Genomic DNA, 16,036 nt, shown 5'->3' with positions numbered 1-16,036 from the left:
GCGCCGTGCGGGTGGCACCTTCCAAACCATGTCCGGCATATATCCATCAGTCGTCTTTCCACAGCAAACTGCAGCCAAGTTTGGCAACCTGTTCTTGAAGTGTGCTTCTCATATGATCTCGGACGTGAAGGACATTTTTGAAGTGCGATCTGTCGCGCTACCATCTCTATAATCAATCCGCGAAACTCTTGCAGAGGCGCAACGGCAACGCATTTCGTCCAGTGCATGCTTCAGCGGACTAAGATCACGACAAATATTGCATTTAAAACTTCACACGTCCCATGGCACTTGACGCAAGACACAAAACACTGTATATCTATCCAGCTACCTACCGTCGCCTGACTCACTCTTCATAACCTCCTAGTCATACGCAGTCCTGCCGTCATCTTGTGAAACAGATAAACATCACCGTAATTATACAAGGCCACACATCCACGTCCGGTCTTCCGTCTAAGATAAGAAATGGAAAGGTTGACATTTACATTGTTGGAGAGGCGCACCATGGTCTTTGATGTAAAATGTGGGGGCGGGAACATGGTAATAACGAATATGCGCAGCCTGAGCCTCTGATCTCTACTTCTCATCGGGGTACATAGCCTCCTTGAGGGGAATACCGAGCTCCTCACGTATGGGCTCGAGCTCCTGGAGGTACTCTGCGTATTGACCCTTGTTCTCGACCTTGAACTTGATACCTGTGACGTATGTTAGTTATCAACGTCTCAGAGTTGATCGGATGACGAGGTATCGTGTTCCAGAGCTCATATGGCTGCCCTTTGCGTGGAAAGTTACAGGGCTGGTCTCGGGAATATAGCAGAAGACGTACCCTCGAAAACCCGGACAGCTGAGGGGAAGTCGTTCACACGCCTGGCAGCGCGAAGAGCGGCGGTGATCACGGTGGGTGAGGGAACGAGATCGTAGGCGAAGCAGTTGTTGAGGTTTCGCTGGCGATTGTCAGCCTATTGCCTTTGTTTGTGCCATCCCACAGTTGCCCAACACATATCGGGTGATACCGGTGGGGTCACATCGTGGAGACAACCAACGTACCTGAAGCTCGAAAACGTCGTTCACCTTCTCGAATTCCTTCTCATACCTGTATGGAAGAAACACAAGTCAGCGATGGCGCTCCTGATATCATCAATGGCGCTCAATGGCTGTCCATGATCTCCGCATGACTCCTGCCCGTCCAACTCTACAGCCCCTCCTCGGATTGGTCGTACCTGGCGGTGAATTCTTCGAATGTCTCCTCGGCATGCGCATCGCTCTTGCGGACGGCCGACTGCGAGAAAGCACGCTGAGTGTTCAACGCAACGGGGGTTGCTCGGTAGGCTGGGACTCGCACGCCCACTCGGCTGACCTTCGACGCGGCGCGGACGAAGGACATTTTGCGATTTGAAGAGCTACTAGCAAGCTACGGGAGGTGATTTCGGGGCTACTGGGCGTGCGTAGCCGGCAGTGTGTCGATGAGTAGTGGTGTCGGTGGTGCGAATTCGCGTGAGGTTACGAAAACGAAAGCTCAGGCGATCCGAGTTGCGTCCAAGCCAAGCCATCCTAAAAGTGGGTCGCACCCGTTCCTGAGACTGACCGCATAGTCGCATTGCCATACATGATCATATAACTTGTTGTTGATATGGAAGCATTCGCTATTTTTTTGACTTGTCTACATGCGCGATACGCTGCCTTTCCAAGTAACGCACGCCGTTGTCTTTGGCGGCTCTTAGAACAACGCTCTGCCTCCGGCTATTTGTACACAGGATTGATGAAGCTAGATAAGAAGGTAGCCAGGAGCGCAAGCATTAAAACGTTCTGGCTTTTGATCAGAAGTCCCTCACACTCTCAGGAGAGTCCTCAAAACTTTCATATCCTGTAATAGCCGCCAAACGGAACTGGTCCCTCTGATGCCGCTCGGACAGACATGACTGGGCTATCGCTGTCGTCATCCAGCTCTGAGCTGCCAGACAGATCATCGTTCCTGCCACCGATCTGTATCTCTTCATCTTCATCCGCCTCGTCATCCTGATCATCCTCGTCGTCCTCCGCATCCCCAATGTCAGCGTTCAGAAGAGCATCTGGCTGGACAGGATCTTCGGTCATGTCTTCCGGAACGTCGACATCGTCTGGCGTCTCTTCTTCGTCGCCATGGCTTTCTGTCTCGTCAGTTTCCTCCATCTTCTCGAAGGCGTAGCGCGGGTTTCTTGCAGCCCAGCGCACGTTGTGCATCACTTGGTGTTCCCTCCTCTTCTCGTGGTGTGTGTGACGGTCGTCGACTTCACTCTTGTACTGGGCTGCCATTTCCTTATCGTCCCATAACTCAGGCCAGTTGACGATACGCTGATACATGCTATCGTCCGGTTTTTCGCCGCCAATAATTGTGTTCATCTTGTCCTTCAGAATGACCGTTGCTTTGGCCCATGTGCCAACGTGATACCATCCTTGGAAGGTGGGTGCACAAGTTGCTCGGATGTCCTTCGTAGCCAAAATTTTCGCAATGAGGGGATCGGTAATATCGCAGAATTGGAATAGGTTGCCTGTTCGCGATACATTGACGCCATCAAATGTATGCTCAGTCTCCAACTCTTCCGGTGACATCTTCGCTAGCTTCAAGACATGCTGGTCGAAGACTGCGCGGTGCTTTGATGTGCCTGACTTGATGTAAGATAGGAAAGACACAGTCTGATATTTGCGATATTCCGGGTCTTTGCGGGGATCGACTCCCCAGCGGACAAGAGCTTCTCGCCAGGGCCCGCTTTCGAAGAAGAATCCGCAATAGATGGCTGCTTGCCGGAGCTTAGTTCGTTTGTCCCATCCCAGCCTGTTATAAAGTAGCTGCCGGGTCACTATGGGTCTCTGCAAGAGTAGAGTTCTGATATTAGCGATCAGTGATTGCATGTAGGGCGAAAGATCCCTCTCTGCCGGAAGACCGGGTCGGGGTCCGGTCGGTACATGTTCGTCCGTGGGTTTGACGATTGTGTATGCGTTGTAGGCCAGACTCCTCTGTATATTGACGACACCTTGATCGGTGTACTTGACGTTTGAGTTTTGCTGGAACCGATAGTTGAAGGCGATTGGCATCTGTATAAACTCTGGCGATGGCCCAACGCTTTTGGTCAGATCTGCACCCGCCCTAGTGTTGACGTTATACTTCAATAATTGTTCGTCTGTAAAAGAATTAGCAAACATCCGAGTATTCTGTGATTAGTCTTACATCGTTTCGGCAGGACGTGGTCTCGCAGACCAACCATGGTCTCGTTGTGAGAAGCAGCATACTGCAAATCGGGCATATCTGGACAGTCAGTGATGGGTTTCACACAGTTCAGAGCGGTGCTGGACTCACTCCGGAACCGATGAGTTTCATCTACCACTCCGGCAAGAGCAATCTTATACGTCGAGGCATTGTCTTGCAGGCTCCTGTAGATGATTGGTGCACCCACGTACGTCTTGTTGGTCAAAGGGGTGCTATTCGACGAGCCAGCGCCGCTACTGGCGATTTCATCTTTACTGAGGAAGGGTCCTGTGGTTCCACGCTTGCGTTTGCGTCCTGTCCGTTTTGGCACCGTGAGCTTGATGAGAAGGTTGTTCGTTCTCACAGGCGTGGACAGCAAACGCTTGGCAAAGGGGTCACCCGGGCGCAGCGAGACGGAGATGAGTTTCTTGAGCTCGTCGTCACCCTCCGCGTTGGTCGTGGTTTCCAATCGTGATCGCAGGCCCTGGGCAAGTGTTAGTTTCTCCCAAACAGGTAGGCACTGGTATTGCCGGCTGACCTTGCTTAGTTTGACAGGCCCACCTAATGAGGTAATGCCCTTGTCAACGTTTTTGATGATAGCGGGATGTTCGACAACGGAGACGGCACGTGACGGGATGGGCAACCAGGGCGCATGCTCATTCTCGGTCGACATGGCGTTGGTCTTATTGGACTAGACTACGGAGAGCTCCAAGCTGAGACTCTCTGGCGGCGGGATTCACGAGAGTTGTAGTCGTTCAAACGTTTCTGTCTACCTCGGCCGGACTACCTGGGTGTGCCCGTGGTGGGTGTTCGATAGACAAGTGATGAGACCCTGAGCCAGTGCGAGGCCCGTCGCAGCTCCTCTATAGAGACAGGGATCGATCTGGCGATGACTCTCCTGCAAAGTGCCAGATCAGATGATACGAGTCTGCCGCGGGCCCAGCAGCGCAATAGTCTCCCGTCTCTCGCGCAGTCGCTCCCTTGACACGCCCGCCGTGCTACTTCACACTCACAGCTATCCTGGATGTCGTGACGGCTGCGGCGGGGCTTTTGGCCCAAACGCACGGCCTCGCTACGGGACGGCTAGCGCGAATCACTCGACGCTGTCTGTCTGGCAGCAGCCCTGAGTTGTCAGTTGACGACCTGCTCCAACTTGTCCCTCCAGCTCCAGAATACACGCCTTTCCCTCAGCCAGAGCGCCCATACGTCACCAGCAACTTGCTAGGGTCCCAGCTGCCGTCTGACACCCCCTCGCGAAGCTGCTTCCTCCACCGACTCCCCGTGCACCATCCTAGACGGCTACACTAGCCACCATCTATTACCTCACGCGTCTCTCCTCCATGTCGGCCTGAGCCCTACGCTCTCCTGTGTCCGATTCCCCGTGTGTGCGCCTACCATCTAGTCTTCATTGGCGCTATCGGCTCGCGACCTGTCCCCAGACGCCTCGAGGCCAGCCGCCATCTCGGACGCCCGTTTCTGCAACACTCCGCTACGCTTGACCTGGCCGTGGGCGCATTCCGACAGCCATGAAGGGCTTTAGGCAGAGGGTCGTAAGTGCTTGTCCTCTCCACGGACCCTGGCAACACCACGCACCTCCCTACCCCTCTCTATGCGCGGAGGCTAACATGTATAGTCCGAACAGCTCTCTCGAAGCAAGGATAGCAAGTCATCTAAGAAGAAGGATTCTACCTCGGGGACTGCATCGCCGTCGCTGGGTGCTTCCAACTCCCCCTCGGGCTCTGCCCAGGCTACGCCTTCCTCGTCGCAGACGCAGCTCACCGATGCGCGAAGCAAGAGCCAGCCCGCCGCCGATGGCGCTTCGGCCAACATTGGGTCGCTACAACAGAACCCCCAGCCCTCGTCAGGTTCCCTCGCTGGTGGACCCCAATCTTTCGGCGGACAGGGCATGATGAGTCCCGGTGCTGCTGGTAACGCTGGCGCTGCAGGTCCAGGCACGCCCTCTAGGTTGGGGCAGCCCCTGGCACCCAGCGTCGTCATCAGCCCAAGCGCGCCTGTAAGTACCCGCGCATCAACCGACGTGTGTTTGGTAGGCTAACCAGTGCTATAGCATGTGCCTCCTCCTGGCGCTGCCGAGACGATGCCCGGTGATCTTGCGCCTCCAAAGGCGGGCCAGAAGTCGGGAATATTCGACCGTCTTCAAGCAACGCCCAAGGACAACATCGAGGGCATGCGAACCCCGAAGAGACAACACTCGTCGCGCTTCGACATCTCAGATCAGCGTCAGCGTGAATTGGAAAAGCTCCCCGGATTCCACGAGGTGCCCCCGAACAAGAGGGAGGAACTTTTCATGCAAAAGATCGACCAATGCAACATCATCTTCGACTTCAACGACGCTAGCGGAGACATGAAGTCAAAGGAGATCAAGCGCTTGGCTCTGCATGAGCTGCTCGACTATGTCGCCAACAACCGCCAAGTCATCACCGAGAAGATGTATCCACGCGTCGTAGAAATGTTCGCGAAGAACTTGTTCCGTCCTATTCCGCCCCCGATGAACCCCCAAGGCGAAGCCTTCGACCCAGAAGAAGATGAGCCGGTGCTGGAAGTGGCATGGCCGCACATTCAGGTCGTTTACGAATTCTTCCTTCGCTTCATCGAAAGCCAGGACTTCAACACGAACATTGCCAAAGCGTATATAGACCACAGCTTCGTGCTCAACGTAGGTACCCGACCTGTGTTTTGAACTCATTTAGCTAACATCAGCAGTTGCTCGAGCTATTCGACTCTGAAGACCCCCGGGAACGCGACTTCTTGAAGACTACACTCCATCGCATATACGGCAAATTCCTCAACCTCCGCTCCTACATCCGCCGATCCATCAACAATGTCTTCTTCCAATTCATCTACGAGACAGAGCGCTTCAACGGTATCGCCGAGCTTCTCGAGATTCTCGGGTCCATCATCAACGGCTTCGCTTTGCCGTTGAAGGAGGAGCACAAGTTGTTCCTTACGAGGGTACTCATTCCGCTCCACAAAGTCAAGAGTCTGAGCATGTACCATCCACAATTGGCGTATTGCATTGTCCAGTTCTTGGAAAAGGACGCGGCATTAACAGAAGAGGTAGGGACATACGCCAGATCCAATAGGCTAGGCTTACACGTTCAGGTTGTTTTGGGTCTTCTCCGATATTGGCCAAAGGTGAACAGTACCAAAGAAGTCATGTTCCTGAATGAAGTAGAGGACATCTTCGAGGTTATGGACCCCGCCGAGTTCGCAAAGGTTCAGGAGCCGTTGTTCAACCAGTTAGCCAAATCAGTGGCCAGTCCTCATTTCCAGGTGGCCGAGAGAGCGCTGTACTTCTGGAACAACGAGTACTTCTGTAATCTGGTTAGCGACAACGTCGAAGTCATCTTGCCTATCATGTTCGCGCCGCTGTATGAAAACTCAAAGGGTCACTGGAACCGGTACGTATATACACTCTGGTGGCACGGCTTATTTGCTGACTATCTGCCCAGAACCATCCACGGCATGGTGTACAATGCTATGAAGCTCTTCATGGAAGTAAACCCGCAACTTTTCGACGACTGTTCGCATGACTACGCTGAGTCACAAAACAACGCAACGCAAAGACAGCAAAGTCGACAAGATCGATGGGACAAACTCGCAAAGCTCGCCGAGTCACGTTCAAACGGCACTGTAGAGAAATCGGCAGTTGACCCGATGCGTATGGATGACTCGGAGTCACGTTTGGAGAACCTCCGTCTACAGGATGACGGAACAGCATCGAGAGAGAGGCGGCCAAAGGAATATGAGCGTCAAGGCAGCCAAACCTCGGTACGTTGATTCTTAAGTCCCTAGAACTCTGGATGAGCATTCTGTGTGGCCGAATCGATGTACTCTTAATTCTATCCCTAGACTCCTAGGTTTTCTTCCTTTTTTTCTCTCCAAGACTTGCATTTCGGTTCAGGTGGATCTGACGTGTTTGTGCTTTGCGTCTTTGTAGCGACGGCATCATACTTCGCAAGGGGAGCACCACGTTTCGTCCAGCGCTCGCCGCTCGGCTGGCCGACCACGTAGCAACAGTCGCCCCAATTCTTCTTCTGGCCATGTCGTCTCGTCGCGACCATCAGGTGGACGTGCAAGGTCGAATTCTGGAGGTACGATTACCCGGGTTGTTAGCTCTTGATTTCTTGGGTGCATCCATTCTCTTCTCTTTTTGCTGCCTTGCTTCACTGCCAGTCTACGGAGGGCTGATTGTAGTTGCGATATCATGTGGTTTATCTGGCATCAAGCGTCGCAGTTTCTTTGGTCCTTCCCAAAACAACATGGAATGTTTTCACTTGGGTGTTCCGGATGACGTTCCTTGTGGAAGACGACGAAATAGGGACTTTCTTCACTGATAGACGCGGAATATAAAGAATTTCTAAAGACTCGTGCCTGCTTGGAATATGAACTGTGAGCTGTGAACCATCATAGAGACTTCTTTCATGGATGAGTGACATTGTTATTTCGTTCGCCTTGTGGTACCCAGTGCTGAGAGGGTTGCAAGGGGACCCCATACTGTCGAAGCCATGCAGGCTAAAATTACTACGCGAATAGATACGGAGAGCCGCATAGGTTTCCTTGCCATCCGGTTTGGGAGGCCGCTAACTTCAAGGGGCGCCTCGGCTTTCGGAACGCCAAGATATCCGGTTCGATGACACGTTCTGTGAGGCTTTGCTTCTACTTTGCGACAAAGGCCAAAGTGTGGTTCGCGCTGAGTGAATAGCAGAGACGGTAGAAAACGTTTGCATTGTAAGACTTTACGTCAGTTAGGCCTAAGTGCACGCTATCTAGGAGCCAGCGTGGTAGTGCATGCGTGTAAGAACATGGTGAAGGTAGTCAGCGGCGGTCAGCAGCGATGCCAAAGTAAAAGGAGAGCAATACAGTAGCGCAGCCAATAGTAAACAAGTCAATGGCCTCGGTCTGCAATGTGTCGTAATTTGGACGTGCAACGGCGCGTTGGGCCCAGGTGCGGGAGAGGCGGAAGACCCCAGCAGTCATTTCCGACCTCCTTTCCGCGCGCAGCCAGAAAACATTGCTGGCCCTTCATAACCTTTTGCGCATCACCTCCATCTGGCTCGGTGTGAGATTTGCTTCTTCACATTTTCTCGTCACTCCTTTGTGCTTTGCACTTGCTAGGTCGCGGTTGCCTTCTCTTCCTCCACGTTTGTCTTGTTTACCTAGTCGCTTTACTAGGCTCAACCCTTTAAATCCCCACGTCCAGGGCTTCCACCGTTCCGAACAGAACAACACCAACCTCGACGAACCCCAGAATCATACTCGCACACAATGGGTGGCCCAGATTGGCTTGAAGTCGGCGCGCCGACGCTCGACCGTCCCTTTGGGCTGGCATTATGGCCTATTTTCGAGAAATGCTTTGAGCCCATCGCTGGCTACAAGCCCCAGGACTTCCGCTTCGTCCAAGGGGAGACGCCGCTCTCGACATTCAAGGTCTGCGTTATCACGCTGATCACATACTACATTATCATCTTCGGTGGACGGGAGCTCATGCGCAACCGTGAGCCCTTCAAGCTCAACTTTCTCTTCAAGGTCCACAACTTCTACCTCACGGCGATCAGCGGCACCTTACTTCTCCTTTTCGCCGAGCAATTGATCCCCATTGTCGTCAGGAAGGGTCTCTTCTTCGCTATCTGCGACCACCAGGGTGGATGGACCGACAAGCTCGTCATTTTGTACTACGTAAGTACTCATGCCGACGCACTCAGGATGCGGCTAACGTGTGCAGCTCAACTACCTCACCAAGTTCCTGGAGTTGATTGACACCTGCTTCCTGTTCTTGAAGAAGAAGCCATTGAGTATGTGCACCCACTCGCCATGGACGTCGCATCGCTAATAAGCCCAGCTTTCCTCCACACCTACCACCACGGCGCGACCGCTCTCCTCTGCTACACCCAGCTCATTGGTCACACTCCCGTGTCATGGCCCGTCATCACTCTCAATCTGGCTGTCCACGTTGTCATGTACTGGTACTACTTCCAGAGCGCGCGAGGCATCCGCATCTGGTGGAAGAAGTACATCACCGTTGGCCAGATTACTCAGTTCGTCCTCGACCTCGGTAAGTCTAAGTCCGGCCCATGTTCGATATCGCAGAGACTAATAATGTACAGGCTTCATCTACTTCGCCTCGTGGACTTACTTCACAAGCACCTACTGGCCACACATGCCCAACATGGGCAAGTGTGCTGGTGAGGAGTTTGCTGCCATCTCCGGCATCTGCATCATCACGTCGTACCTCTTCCTCTTCCTCGCCTTCTACTTCGCCACATACAAGAAGCCGGTGCCCAAGGGCCGCCGCAGGGCTACAAGCGCGTTGGTGGAGATGAAAGACGAGAAGGTGCCAACTGTTGGTGAAGCTCGCAGGCGTCTTTCGACCTCGCGTGTTGGTGTCACTAACGGTGTCGCTACAGGAGCTTCACCCAACGGCACACCCAATGGACGCGCGACCCGCAGCCGCAAGGCCTAAGTTCGATCGTTCGGAGGACATACGGAGTGCTGTGCGGCGGAAAGAGCTCTTTGAAGCATTGGATGACGCACAACGGCCTCTCGCCGTCGAAGCACTCGAACTACTCTGCGATAGCACCTGAGGTAGCACTCGATGCTCTTCAGGGCTAGCCAAATGTTACGGGCCAAGCACCGGTTCGGAACAAACTTCGTCAAGTGGAGCCACCTTTCGGCCGGGCTCCTACCAATTCGTTCTTGACTCGATATCAGCCTGGAGGGCTACAATTTCCATATCTTATTGTAATTGCTATGTTTGGGGCTCGATACTTTTGGTCCGGCCCCGTGTCACGATAAAAGCATGTAAGAGCATGGTTGGTCGGTTCGCGTTACGACAACTCTGGTGTTAGTCTTGGGCTTTGGTATGGGCGGTAGAGCACGTTCTAGAAAATATTCAATGACACATAATGCATAATCGTCAACGACTGTCCCATGTTCCATGTGTACTCTATCTTTTACATACGCTCGTGGGGGGTACACATGGCTAATGTAGGGAAGTCTACCGAGTTGCACGTGTAATGGGACGACTATTTCGGTTTTAATATTGCAGCCATCGCACTCCAGTCAGTGGAAGATAGTCCGCATCACTATTTCTGAATCCATGGCCATGTACTCTATGATGGGCGGTGACAGTCGAATACATGTAGCTGTCGACGGCCTCAAAAGCACTCGGGCAATTAGAAAAGGTCTGATTGTGCTTATAGCAACAAGCATCCAGTGTTGAGCTCGTGAGATAGGAGAAGAAGGGTAAGGTGCACCGGAGAACGTGTTGTTACGTTACTCGGGCCGGCTGCAGCCCCACATGTGTACCGGTCTCCTGCCGTCAGCCTTACTTGGATCGTCGCGACGACTCCAAACTCATAGTAACGTGTTCGAATGTTCCGATGCAACCTTGGGACGCCCGGTACTTCGAGGCTTGCTACAGATGACCAGTCAATGAATTTAGTACTTGCGGTATCTGCGTCGGCGTCACTTCGCTCGGGGTAAAGGCCGAAAAGCATGGTGGCGTGGCTTGGGTGGATTGTTCGTGACATGTGATAGGATTTTGACATGTGAGAGGCGATCGCCAATTTGCTGCCCGGCGTCGTTTCGCGCTGTCATCCCCCTCCAACCCTGCCTTCGGATCCACGATGCGATAACCGACAATTCTACGCCTCTCCATCGATACTCACAGCTGCGCTACCATGCTGTGCCTCTTCTGAGACTTGCATCCCCTGTAACGACATCATCGCGTCCATCAATTCGCACTCGGCCTCCGATTACGCTTCCGCGGAGCAGAATACCCCTTCGAGGCGCACCCTCCGCATCATAATTGCGCATTGCGACGGCTTTCACGGACATAGTGCGGCACCAAACAACTGTTCGGAGAGTCGCAGAGACGTAGCCCGGCGTGGTTCACGCATAGATGAACGTGGGGTAGTCGGGTTGATTAGAAACGTCACGGTCCTGCGAGAATCCTACCATGGAGCAGGAACGACCACTACAGCGTGCCCCGCCGCCCGCATACACGCAACACGAGCCCGAATCGCTTCACCTCCCTTCTGTTCCGACGCATATTCCAAGCCATGTGCCGGATCATGGGAGGCTGCCCGGCATCAAGTCGCTAGACCTGCCGGACACAAAAGCGCGTCATACTCCACACAACTCAATAGAATACAGCCCGCGATCGCAGTACGATAGATCGCAATGGGGCATGCTGCCAGTCCCGAACAATGCGACATTTCAACGAGCGCCTGAGGGTCTACCACGTGAAGACATCGGAAGTCCGATGGATACGGCGAGCGTACGCAGCACGCAGGATGACAACGCGGGTAGACGGGAAACGAGTGTCAGTATGGATGATCCGGATGTCAGGCTGGCAGCAGAGGCGTTGAGCGGATTGGGGAACCCGGGTATGTTACGGCGCTGTTGTGGTTACTATTTATGACGCGAGATGTATGCTGACTGACCATCGCAGACTTCGTTCGCTCGCCGACGGCACGATCCCTCACGCTTTCTGCCCGAGAATCCACAACAGAACCCCCGGAACCACTCCTCTCTCTGATTACGTCGAACCACCCGTGGCTTGGAAATGGTATCAATGGCTCCATCTCAGCCTACAACACGACCAAGGGCTATACACCACGTCTGGTCCAATACGGTGCTGAGCTCATTGAGCGCAACATTGGATCGCCCATGGTCAACACTGTATCATCTGTGGGTAGGCGGACAGGCATGGAGAAAAGCCTGCGCCGATATCTAGGAGACAGACGACCCAGCGACCTCGAGCAGGGAGATGGCGAGAGTTCAAGAAGCAAGAGACAAAGGATTGCGAGCCCAGCAGACGATGCCATGGACGTGGATGATGCTCTTGCAGCAGCGTCACGGACAAGAGGCGGTTCACAGTCCTCATACACCGAGTCGCTTCCTGCCTACGATGATCAGCGCTCTCCAAATTACGAGGAAGCGGTCATCTCTGGAGAGATAACGTCGCACAAGTCGCCAGAACAGCGCTCAAACACTCCGCAGGATCGTCGCGTCAACTGGTCTACACAGCTCATCATGACAACCTCCGGTCTCGGTGTAGCTCTATCAGAAACATCATTGCGATCGTTGAAGCTGTGCCTTGGTCTTCTTCGCGGCGCAACAACACACATCGATTCCGTCATGCGCGCGCTGAAGCTCGTCCTCGAAGAATACGAAGCTGCCCTCCGCAACCAAAGGCAGTCGGGCGGCTTCGCTACCCAGGATGAAAAGAACCAACTCAACGGCACCATGGCGCAAATGGGACTCGTCGACACGGACAAAGACGATCAGGTCCGCCAAATTGCTGACCGCATCAAGGTCCTCTCATCGGATATCTGGCAAACTCTCCAATCCGTCGTGCAGTCCGTGTCCCGCTACACCGGTGGTGCGCTCCCGCAGAACGCACAGACGGTCGTTCGAACGCAACTGCTCTCCGTACCCCAGCGATGGCAGCTCGCTGGCCGCAACGCGAACAACGAACACGCGGGCGGTGATGAGGTCAGAGGCGCGAACCGCATGCTGGCGTTTGCGAAAGAGGGACTGGACATGATGGGCCAGATCACTACTGTCGTTGACGGCACGGTACAAAGCGCCGAGAGCTGGCTCGCGCGCATTGGACGGAGGCCACAGGGCGAGTCGAGCAGCAGCGGTCAGGGACAAGAGCAGAGAGAGAAGACACCGCTTGCGCTTGAGGCGGGTGTGCCGACGGGTGAGAAGAGGTAGGTAGAGGATGGCTTGTGCATCTCTCTAGAGGGGTATGGCATGATACAGAGTGAAAGCAAGAAAAGACAAAGGCACATGAAATGGAATGGGAGAGAAGAAGAACTACTTTGGCACTACGACCACTACTACTACAACAACAACAACAACAACATACCCAAACATAATTTCCTATGTCGGTTTCTCTTTCTTTGGAAAACGTATAGCAAGGCGTCATGATGGAAGAGAAATGGGGTTGGTGTGTGTGAGGGCTTCGATCGTTTGTTCGCAATGTCCACGACGTCTTCTTCATTTTGAGCGAAAACGAAAATCTGTATTACTCAATGTTGTTATTACTCCTACAAATCCATACCTACTTCGATGCGTTTGTGACCTTCGTTCCAAAGATCTTACTGGGTGGTGATGGCATGGTGATTGTCAACATATTGCACATCAAGCGAAAGAGATTTAAATAGAGGGAACACTGCTTTGTTGTAGACAGTTTGAAAAAGAGTAATGTCTGTTGCTGATGTGTCTGTCACCTTGCATCGCAGCGGCTGTACTCATGTTCCCAAGTAAATTTACGAAAGATATCAGAATATAATACCTAGATTTACTTCTGCCCCTCTTAATCACAGATTGATCTTCGGGATAAACTGGAAACCTGGCTTGCGCGTATGTTACAGCCCGAGTATCGTGTTAGCGTACACGTAATAGTATGAGACTGGGTGTGACACCGAGAACGTGTGTAGTTTGGAGTGAGGTTCCTTTATACGGTCATGAAAGTGATCATCTATAAATAGCAGGTTGCTCAAGAAAGAACGCACTCTCTGTTGAATTGTTTCCAGGTTCGCAGACTTGACATGATTAGAGGTACTCCGCAACAGTGAAGACAATTGAGTCAGATTGATAAATGAAGGTAATACAAGTCTATGGAAGCCAAAGTCTCAGATAATGAAAAGGATGGCCGTTGACTGTGCTCCTTGTATGCTACAAGCTACCGTGGCTGTGTTGTGTCACGTTCATCCGGTTCTACTATGTTAAGGACTAGATGAAGACGGTCGGGCTTTCGGTGGCTTACCATAATAAGTCGATTGGCAGAGTATGGCTATTTTCCATTCTGTGAGGTTGTGTTGCTTGAGGTGATAGTATTCGATGTTGAGTCTCCCGATGTAGTGGAGTTGCCAGACGTATTGGGGGCTGCGGACGTCTCCGGTTGATGAGAAGGCTGCTTTGTCTCTCCTTGGCCAGGTGATGGTGCGCTAGAGACCTGGAAAGGAGTGAAGCGAATAGGTGGGAAAGACATGTTCGATGCGTGTGTCAAATTTTGATATAACTCGGCAGTTGTATGTTCAGTGCTAGTGCATTGATAGAATTGATGGTAGATTGTGGTTTTGATAGAGCTTAGCCAGAATCGCCATTGACACCGGCTTATATATGAAGCAATTGCAGTTCCTGCATCCCAGAATAACTTATCGTCGCGAGCGAGACGAGCAACGCGATACGCAAATGCGATGTTTCGACTCACCGGCGGTGAGTTTGCTCAGCACACCTCGGCAAGCTCCTGGAAGCTGCTCATAATAAGTCTGCCTTGACCGTGGCTGTAACTCTTCGATAACAGAGCCAATGACAGCATGACTGTGCGAGTACTTAAGAAACCTTCACATGACTTCGCGTCGTGTTGCTCGCAATGGGATGACAAATGACGTAGGACAGCTTGGCTTCTCGTGTCGAATACCCAGGCGCTCTGTGATAACTGGCCAGAGTCATGTTTATAGGCTCCGAGCTGAAACTGAGAGTAACGAAGTGGTGCTGTTCGTTCGTGTTGGTCAAAGACATTACTGGCCATGCAGATGCAGTTTCAGTTTGGCTGCAAGCCGCGATGCTACGATACTAACATTAGTGTCGTGTAGATTCTGGGTCTGTGAGCATTTTTCAATCTGTCTACACATGTGCGATAACAGTAGTATGAATTGCACCGATCTTCTAGGCGGAACCCTCAACTCAAAGTGTGTCTGAAATCAGACTGGACATGCAATGCTCATAGCGAAAAGAACAGTGTCTCTGTGTACCTTCTGCACTAGTGGGCTCTTTTTGTACATCATGGCTCCGGCTTGCTTCATGATGTGAGACTACATGATGATATGTGGTGGCTGCGATCATACCACCCTGCGATTATGTACCGATTCTCGAGTCTTACGGATGACGATCTCAAAAGTAACCGGTGCTAAATTTAGTTGGTGCGGCTGGAGTCCAAAGCTTCAAGCCGGAAAAAGCGACAACAAAGACGATGATTATTGATCAAGATAAGAACGAGGTCGATGAGTCGAAATGAGTCGCGGTATGCAGTGCAACCATCGCGACGCCCTTGCTGCAGATCAGGGCGTTGAGATGCACCGAAGACTCGTGAATGAGTCTAGAATGGGCGAGAATGAGTCGCGAATAAAGGGCGCGGTCGGCTTGCCGAAGACAGATGCCGGAAGTCCGCAGCAGAACACCAACCTCAAGACGGGCTAACGGACGCAGTGAGCGCGCCCTGAATTCGTTATTGGAACGTCTAAAATATGGGGAATCCGACGACACAAGAGATGGTCAACTCCCTTACCGCTTGTATAGCCAAGTCCGACTAGCGTCCCTTCTTTTGCTACAGAGCGGGGTCGAAGCTGGAAAGGGTTGATGCAGGTGGTTGTCGGGCCGTTGGCGTCGAAGCAACGGCGGAATCAACATGACTCGATGCCAAGCCGGTGAAGCTGCTGGCTGACAAACGCTGGGTGGACATGGGTGGAGCCAAAAGCAGGCACGCAATCACACCCAGCGGAGACAAGCGACTCTACGAGATTGTTCCCGTTTGATCCTCCTCAACAACAGCATGCCAGCGCCAATCGTCAAGATGTTTGCAGGCGACGTGTTGGGTGCTTCACTCGCAGAAGTACCGCGGTCGACGTCAGAGGCCTGCACGGAGCCATGCTCGGACTGCCGCGCGCTGAGCCGCATAGTGTTTGCAGCCTTGCGTGTGCCCAGAGATCTCATCGTCATGTCTGGCGGAATTCAACCGACGTGCATAGAATGTGACTGGTACCGTCGATCATGGTG

General features: G+C 52.8%; 5 protein-coding genes across 5 annotated transcripts; 3 read left to right on the top strand and 2 right to left on the bottom strand.

Annotated features, from left to right (window-relative positions):
* Positions 1-294: 294 nt before the first annotated feature.
* On the bottom strand, positions 295-1,491 carry BKA58DRAFT_373319 (cytochrome c oxidase subunit VI). Its single transcript, XM_046169210.1, has 4 exons — positions 1,218-1,491; positions 1,045-1,090; positions 824-941; positions 295-692 (listed from the first exon to the last, which is right to left on the bottom strand). Exons 1-4 carry the CDS (start codon positions 1,379-1,381, stop codon positions 574-576), a joined length of 447 nt encoding a protein of 148 aa, XP_046031318.1. The 5' UTR covers positions 1,382-1,491; the 3' UTR covers positions 295-573.
* A 125-nt stretch (positions 1,492-1,616) lies between these two features.
* On the bottom strand, positions 1,617-4,015 carry BKA58DRAFT_19424 (transcription factor tfiiic complex a box associated subunit sfc1). The gene is made up of 4 exons (XM_046165669.1): positions 3,759-4,015; positions 3,332-3,704; positions 3,203-3,280; positions 1,617-3,155 (listed from the first exon to the last, which is right to left on the bottom strand). Exons 1-4 carry the CDS (start codon positions 3,891-3,893, stop codon positions 1,855-1,857), a joined length of 1,887 nt encoding a protein of 628 aa, XP_046031317.1. The 5' UTR covers positions 3,894-4,015; the 3' UTR covers positions 1,617-1,854.
* A 532-nt stretch (positions 4,016-4,547) lies between these two features.
* Positions 4,548-7,153, top strand: BKA58DRAFT_19416 (phosphatase 2A regulatory B subunit-domain-containing protein). The gene is made up of 5 exons (XM_046165663.1): positions 4,548-4,770; positions 4,863-5,234; positions 5,289-5,897; positions 5,945-6,642; positions 6,694-7,153. Exons 1-5 carry the CDS (start codon positions 4,747-4,749, stop codon positions 7,019-7,021), a joined length of 2,031 nt encoding a protein of 676 aa, XP_046031316.1. The 5' UTR covers positions 4,548-4,746; the 3' UTR covers positions 7,022-7,153.
* A 1,032-nt stretch (positions 7,154-8,185) lies between these two features.
* BKA58DRAFT_373313 (elongation of fatty acids protein 3) lies at positions 8,186-10,161 on the top strand. The gene is made up of 4 exons (XM_046169209.1): positions 8,186-8,920; positions 8,967-9,036; positions 9,084-9,296; positions 9,349-10,161. The coding sequence occupies exons 1-4, from the start codon at positions 8,510-8,512 to the stop codon at positions 9,702-9,704; spliced, it is 1,050 nt and encodes a 349-aa protein (XP_046031315.1). The 5' UTR covers positions 8,186-8,509; the 3' UTR covers positions 9,705-10,161.
* An 890-nt stretch (positions 10,162-11,051) lies between these two features.
* BKA58DRAFT_19357 (clock-controlled protein 8) lies at positions 11,052-13,269 on the top strand. The gene is made up of 2 exons (XM_046165657.1): positions 11,052-11,631; positions 11,697-13,269. The coding sequence occupies exons 1-2, from the start codon at positions 11,202-11,204 to the stop codon at positions 12,965-12,967; spliced, it is 1,701 nt and encodes a 566-aa protein (XP_046031314.1). The 5' UTR covers positions 11,052-11,201; the 3' UTR covers positions 12,968-13,269.
* Positions 13,270-16,036: the final 2,767 nt, after the last annotated feature.

Source organism: Alternaria rosae (assembly GCF_020736505.1).
Source record: "Alternaria rosae strain MPI-PUGE-AT-0040 chromosome Unknown BKA58scaffold_1, whole genome shotgun sequence".
NCBI lineage: Eukaryota > Fungi > Ascomycota > Dothideomycetes > Pleosporales > Pleosporaceae > Alternaria > Alternaria rosae.
The sequence above is the reverse complement of the archived record's forward strand: the minus strand, read 5'-3'. Positions and strand labels throughout refer to the sequence as shown.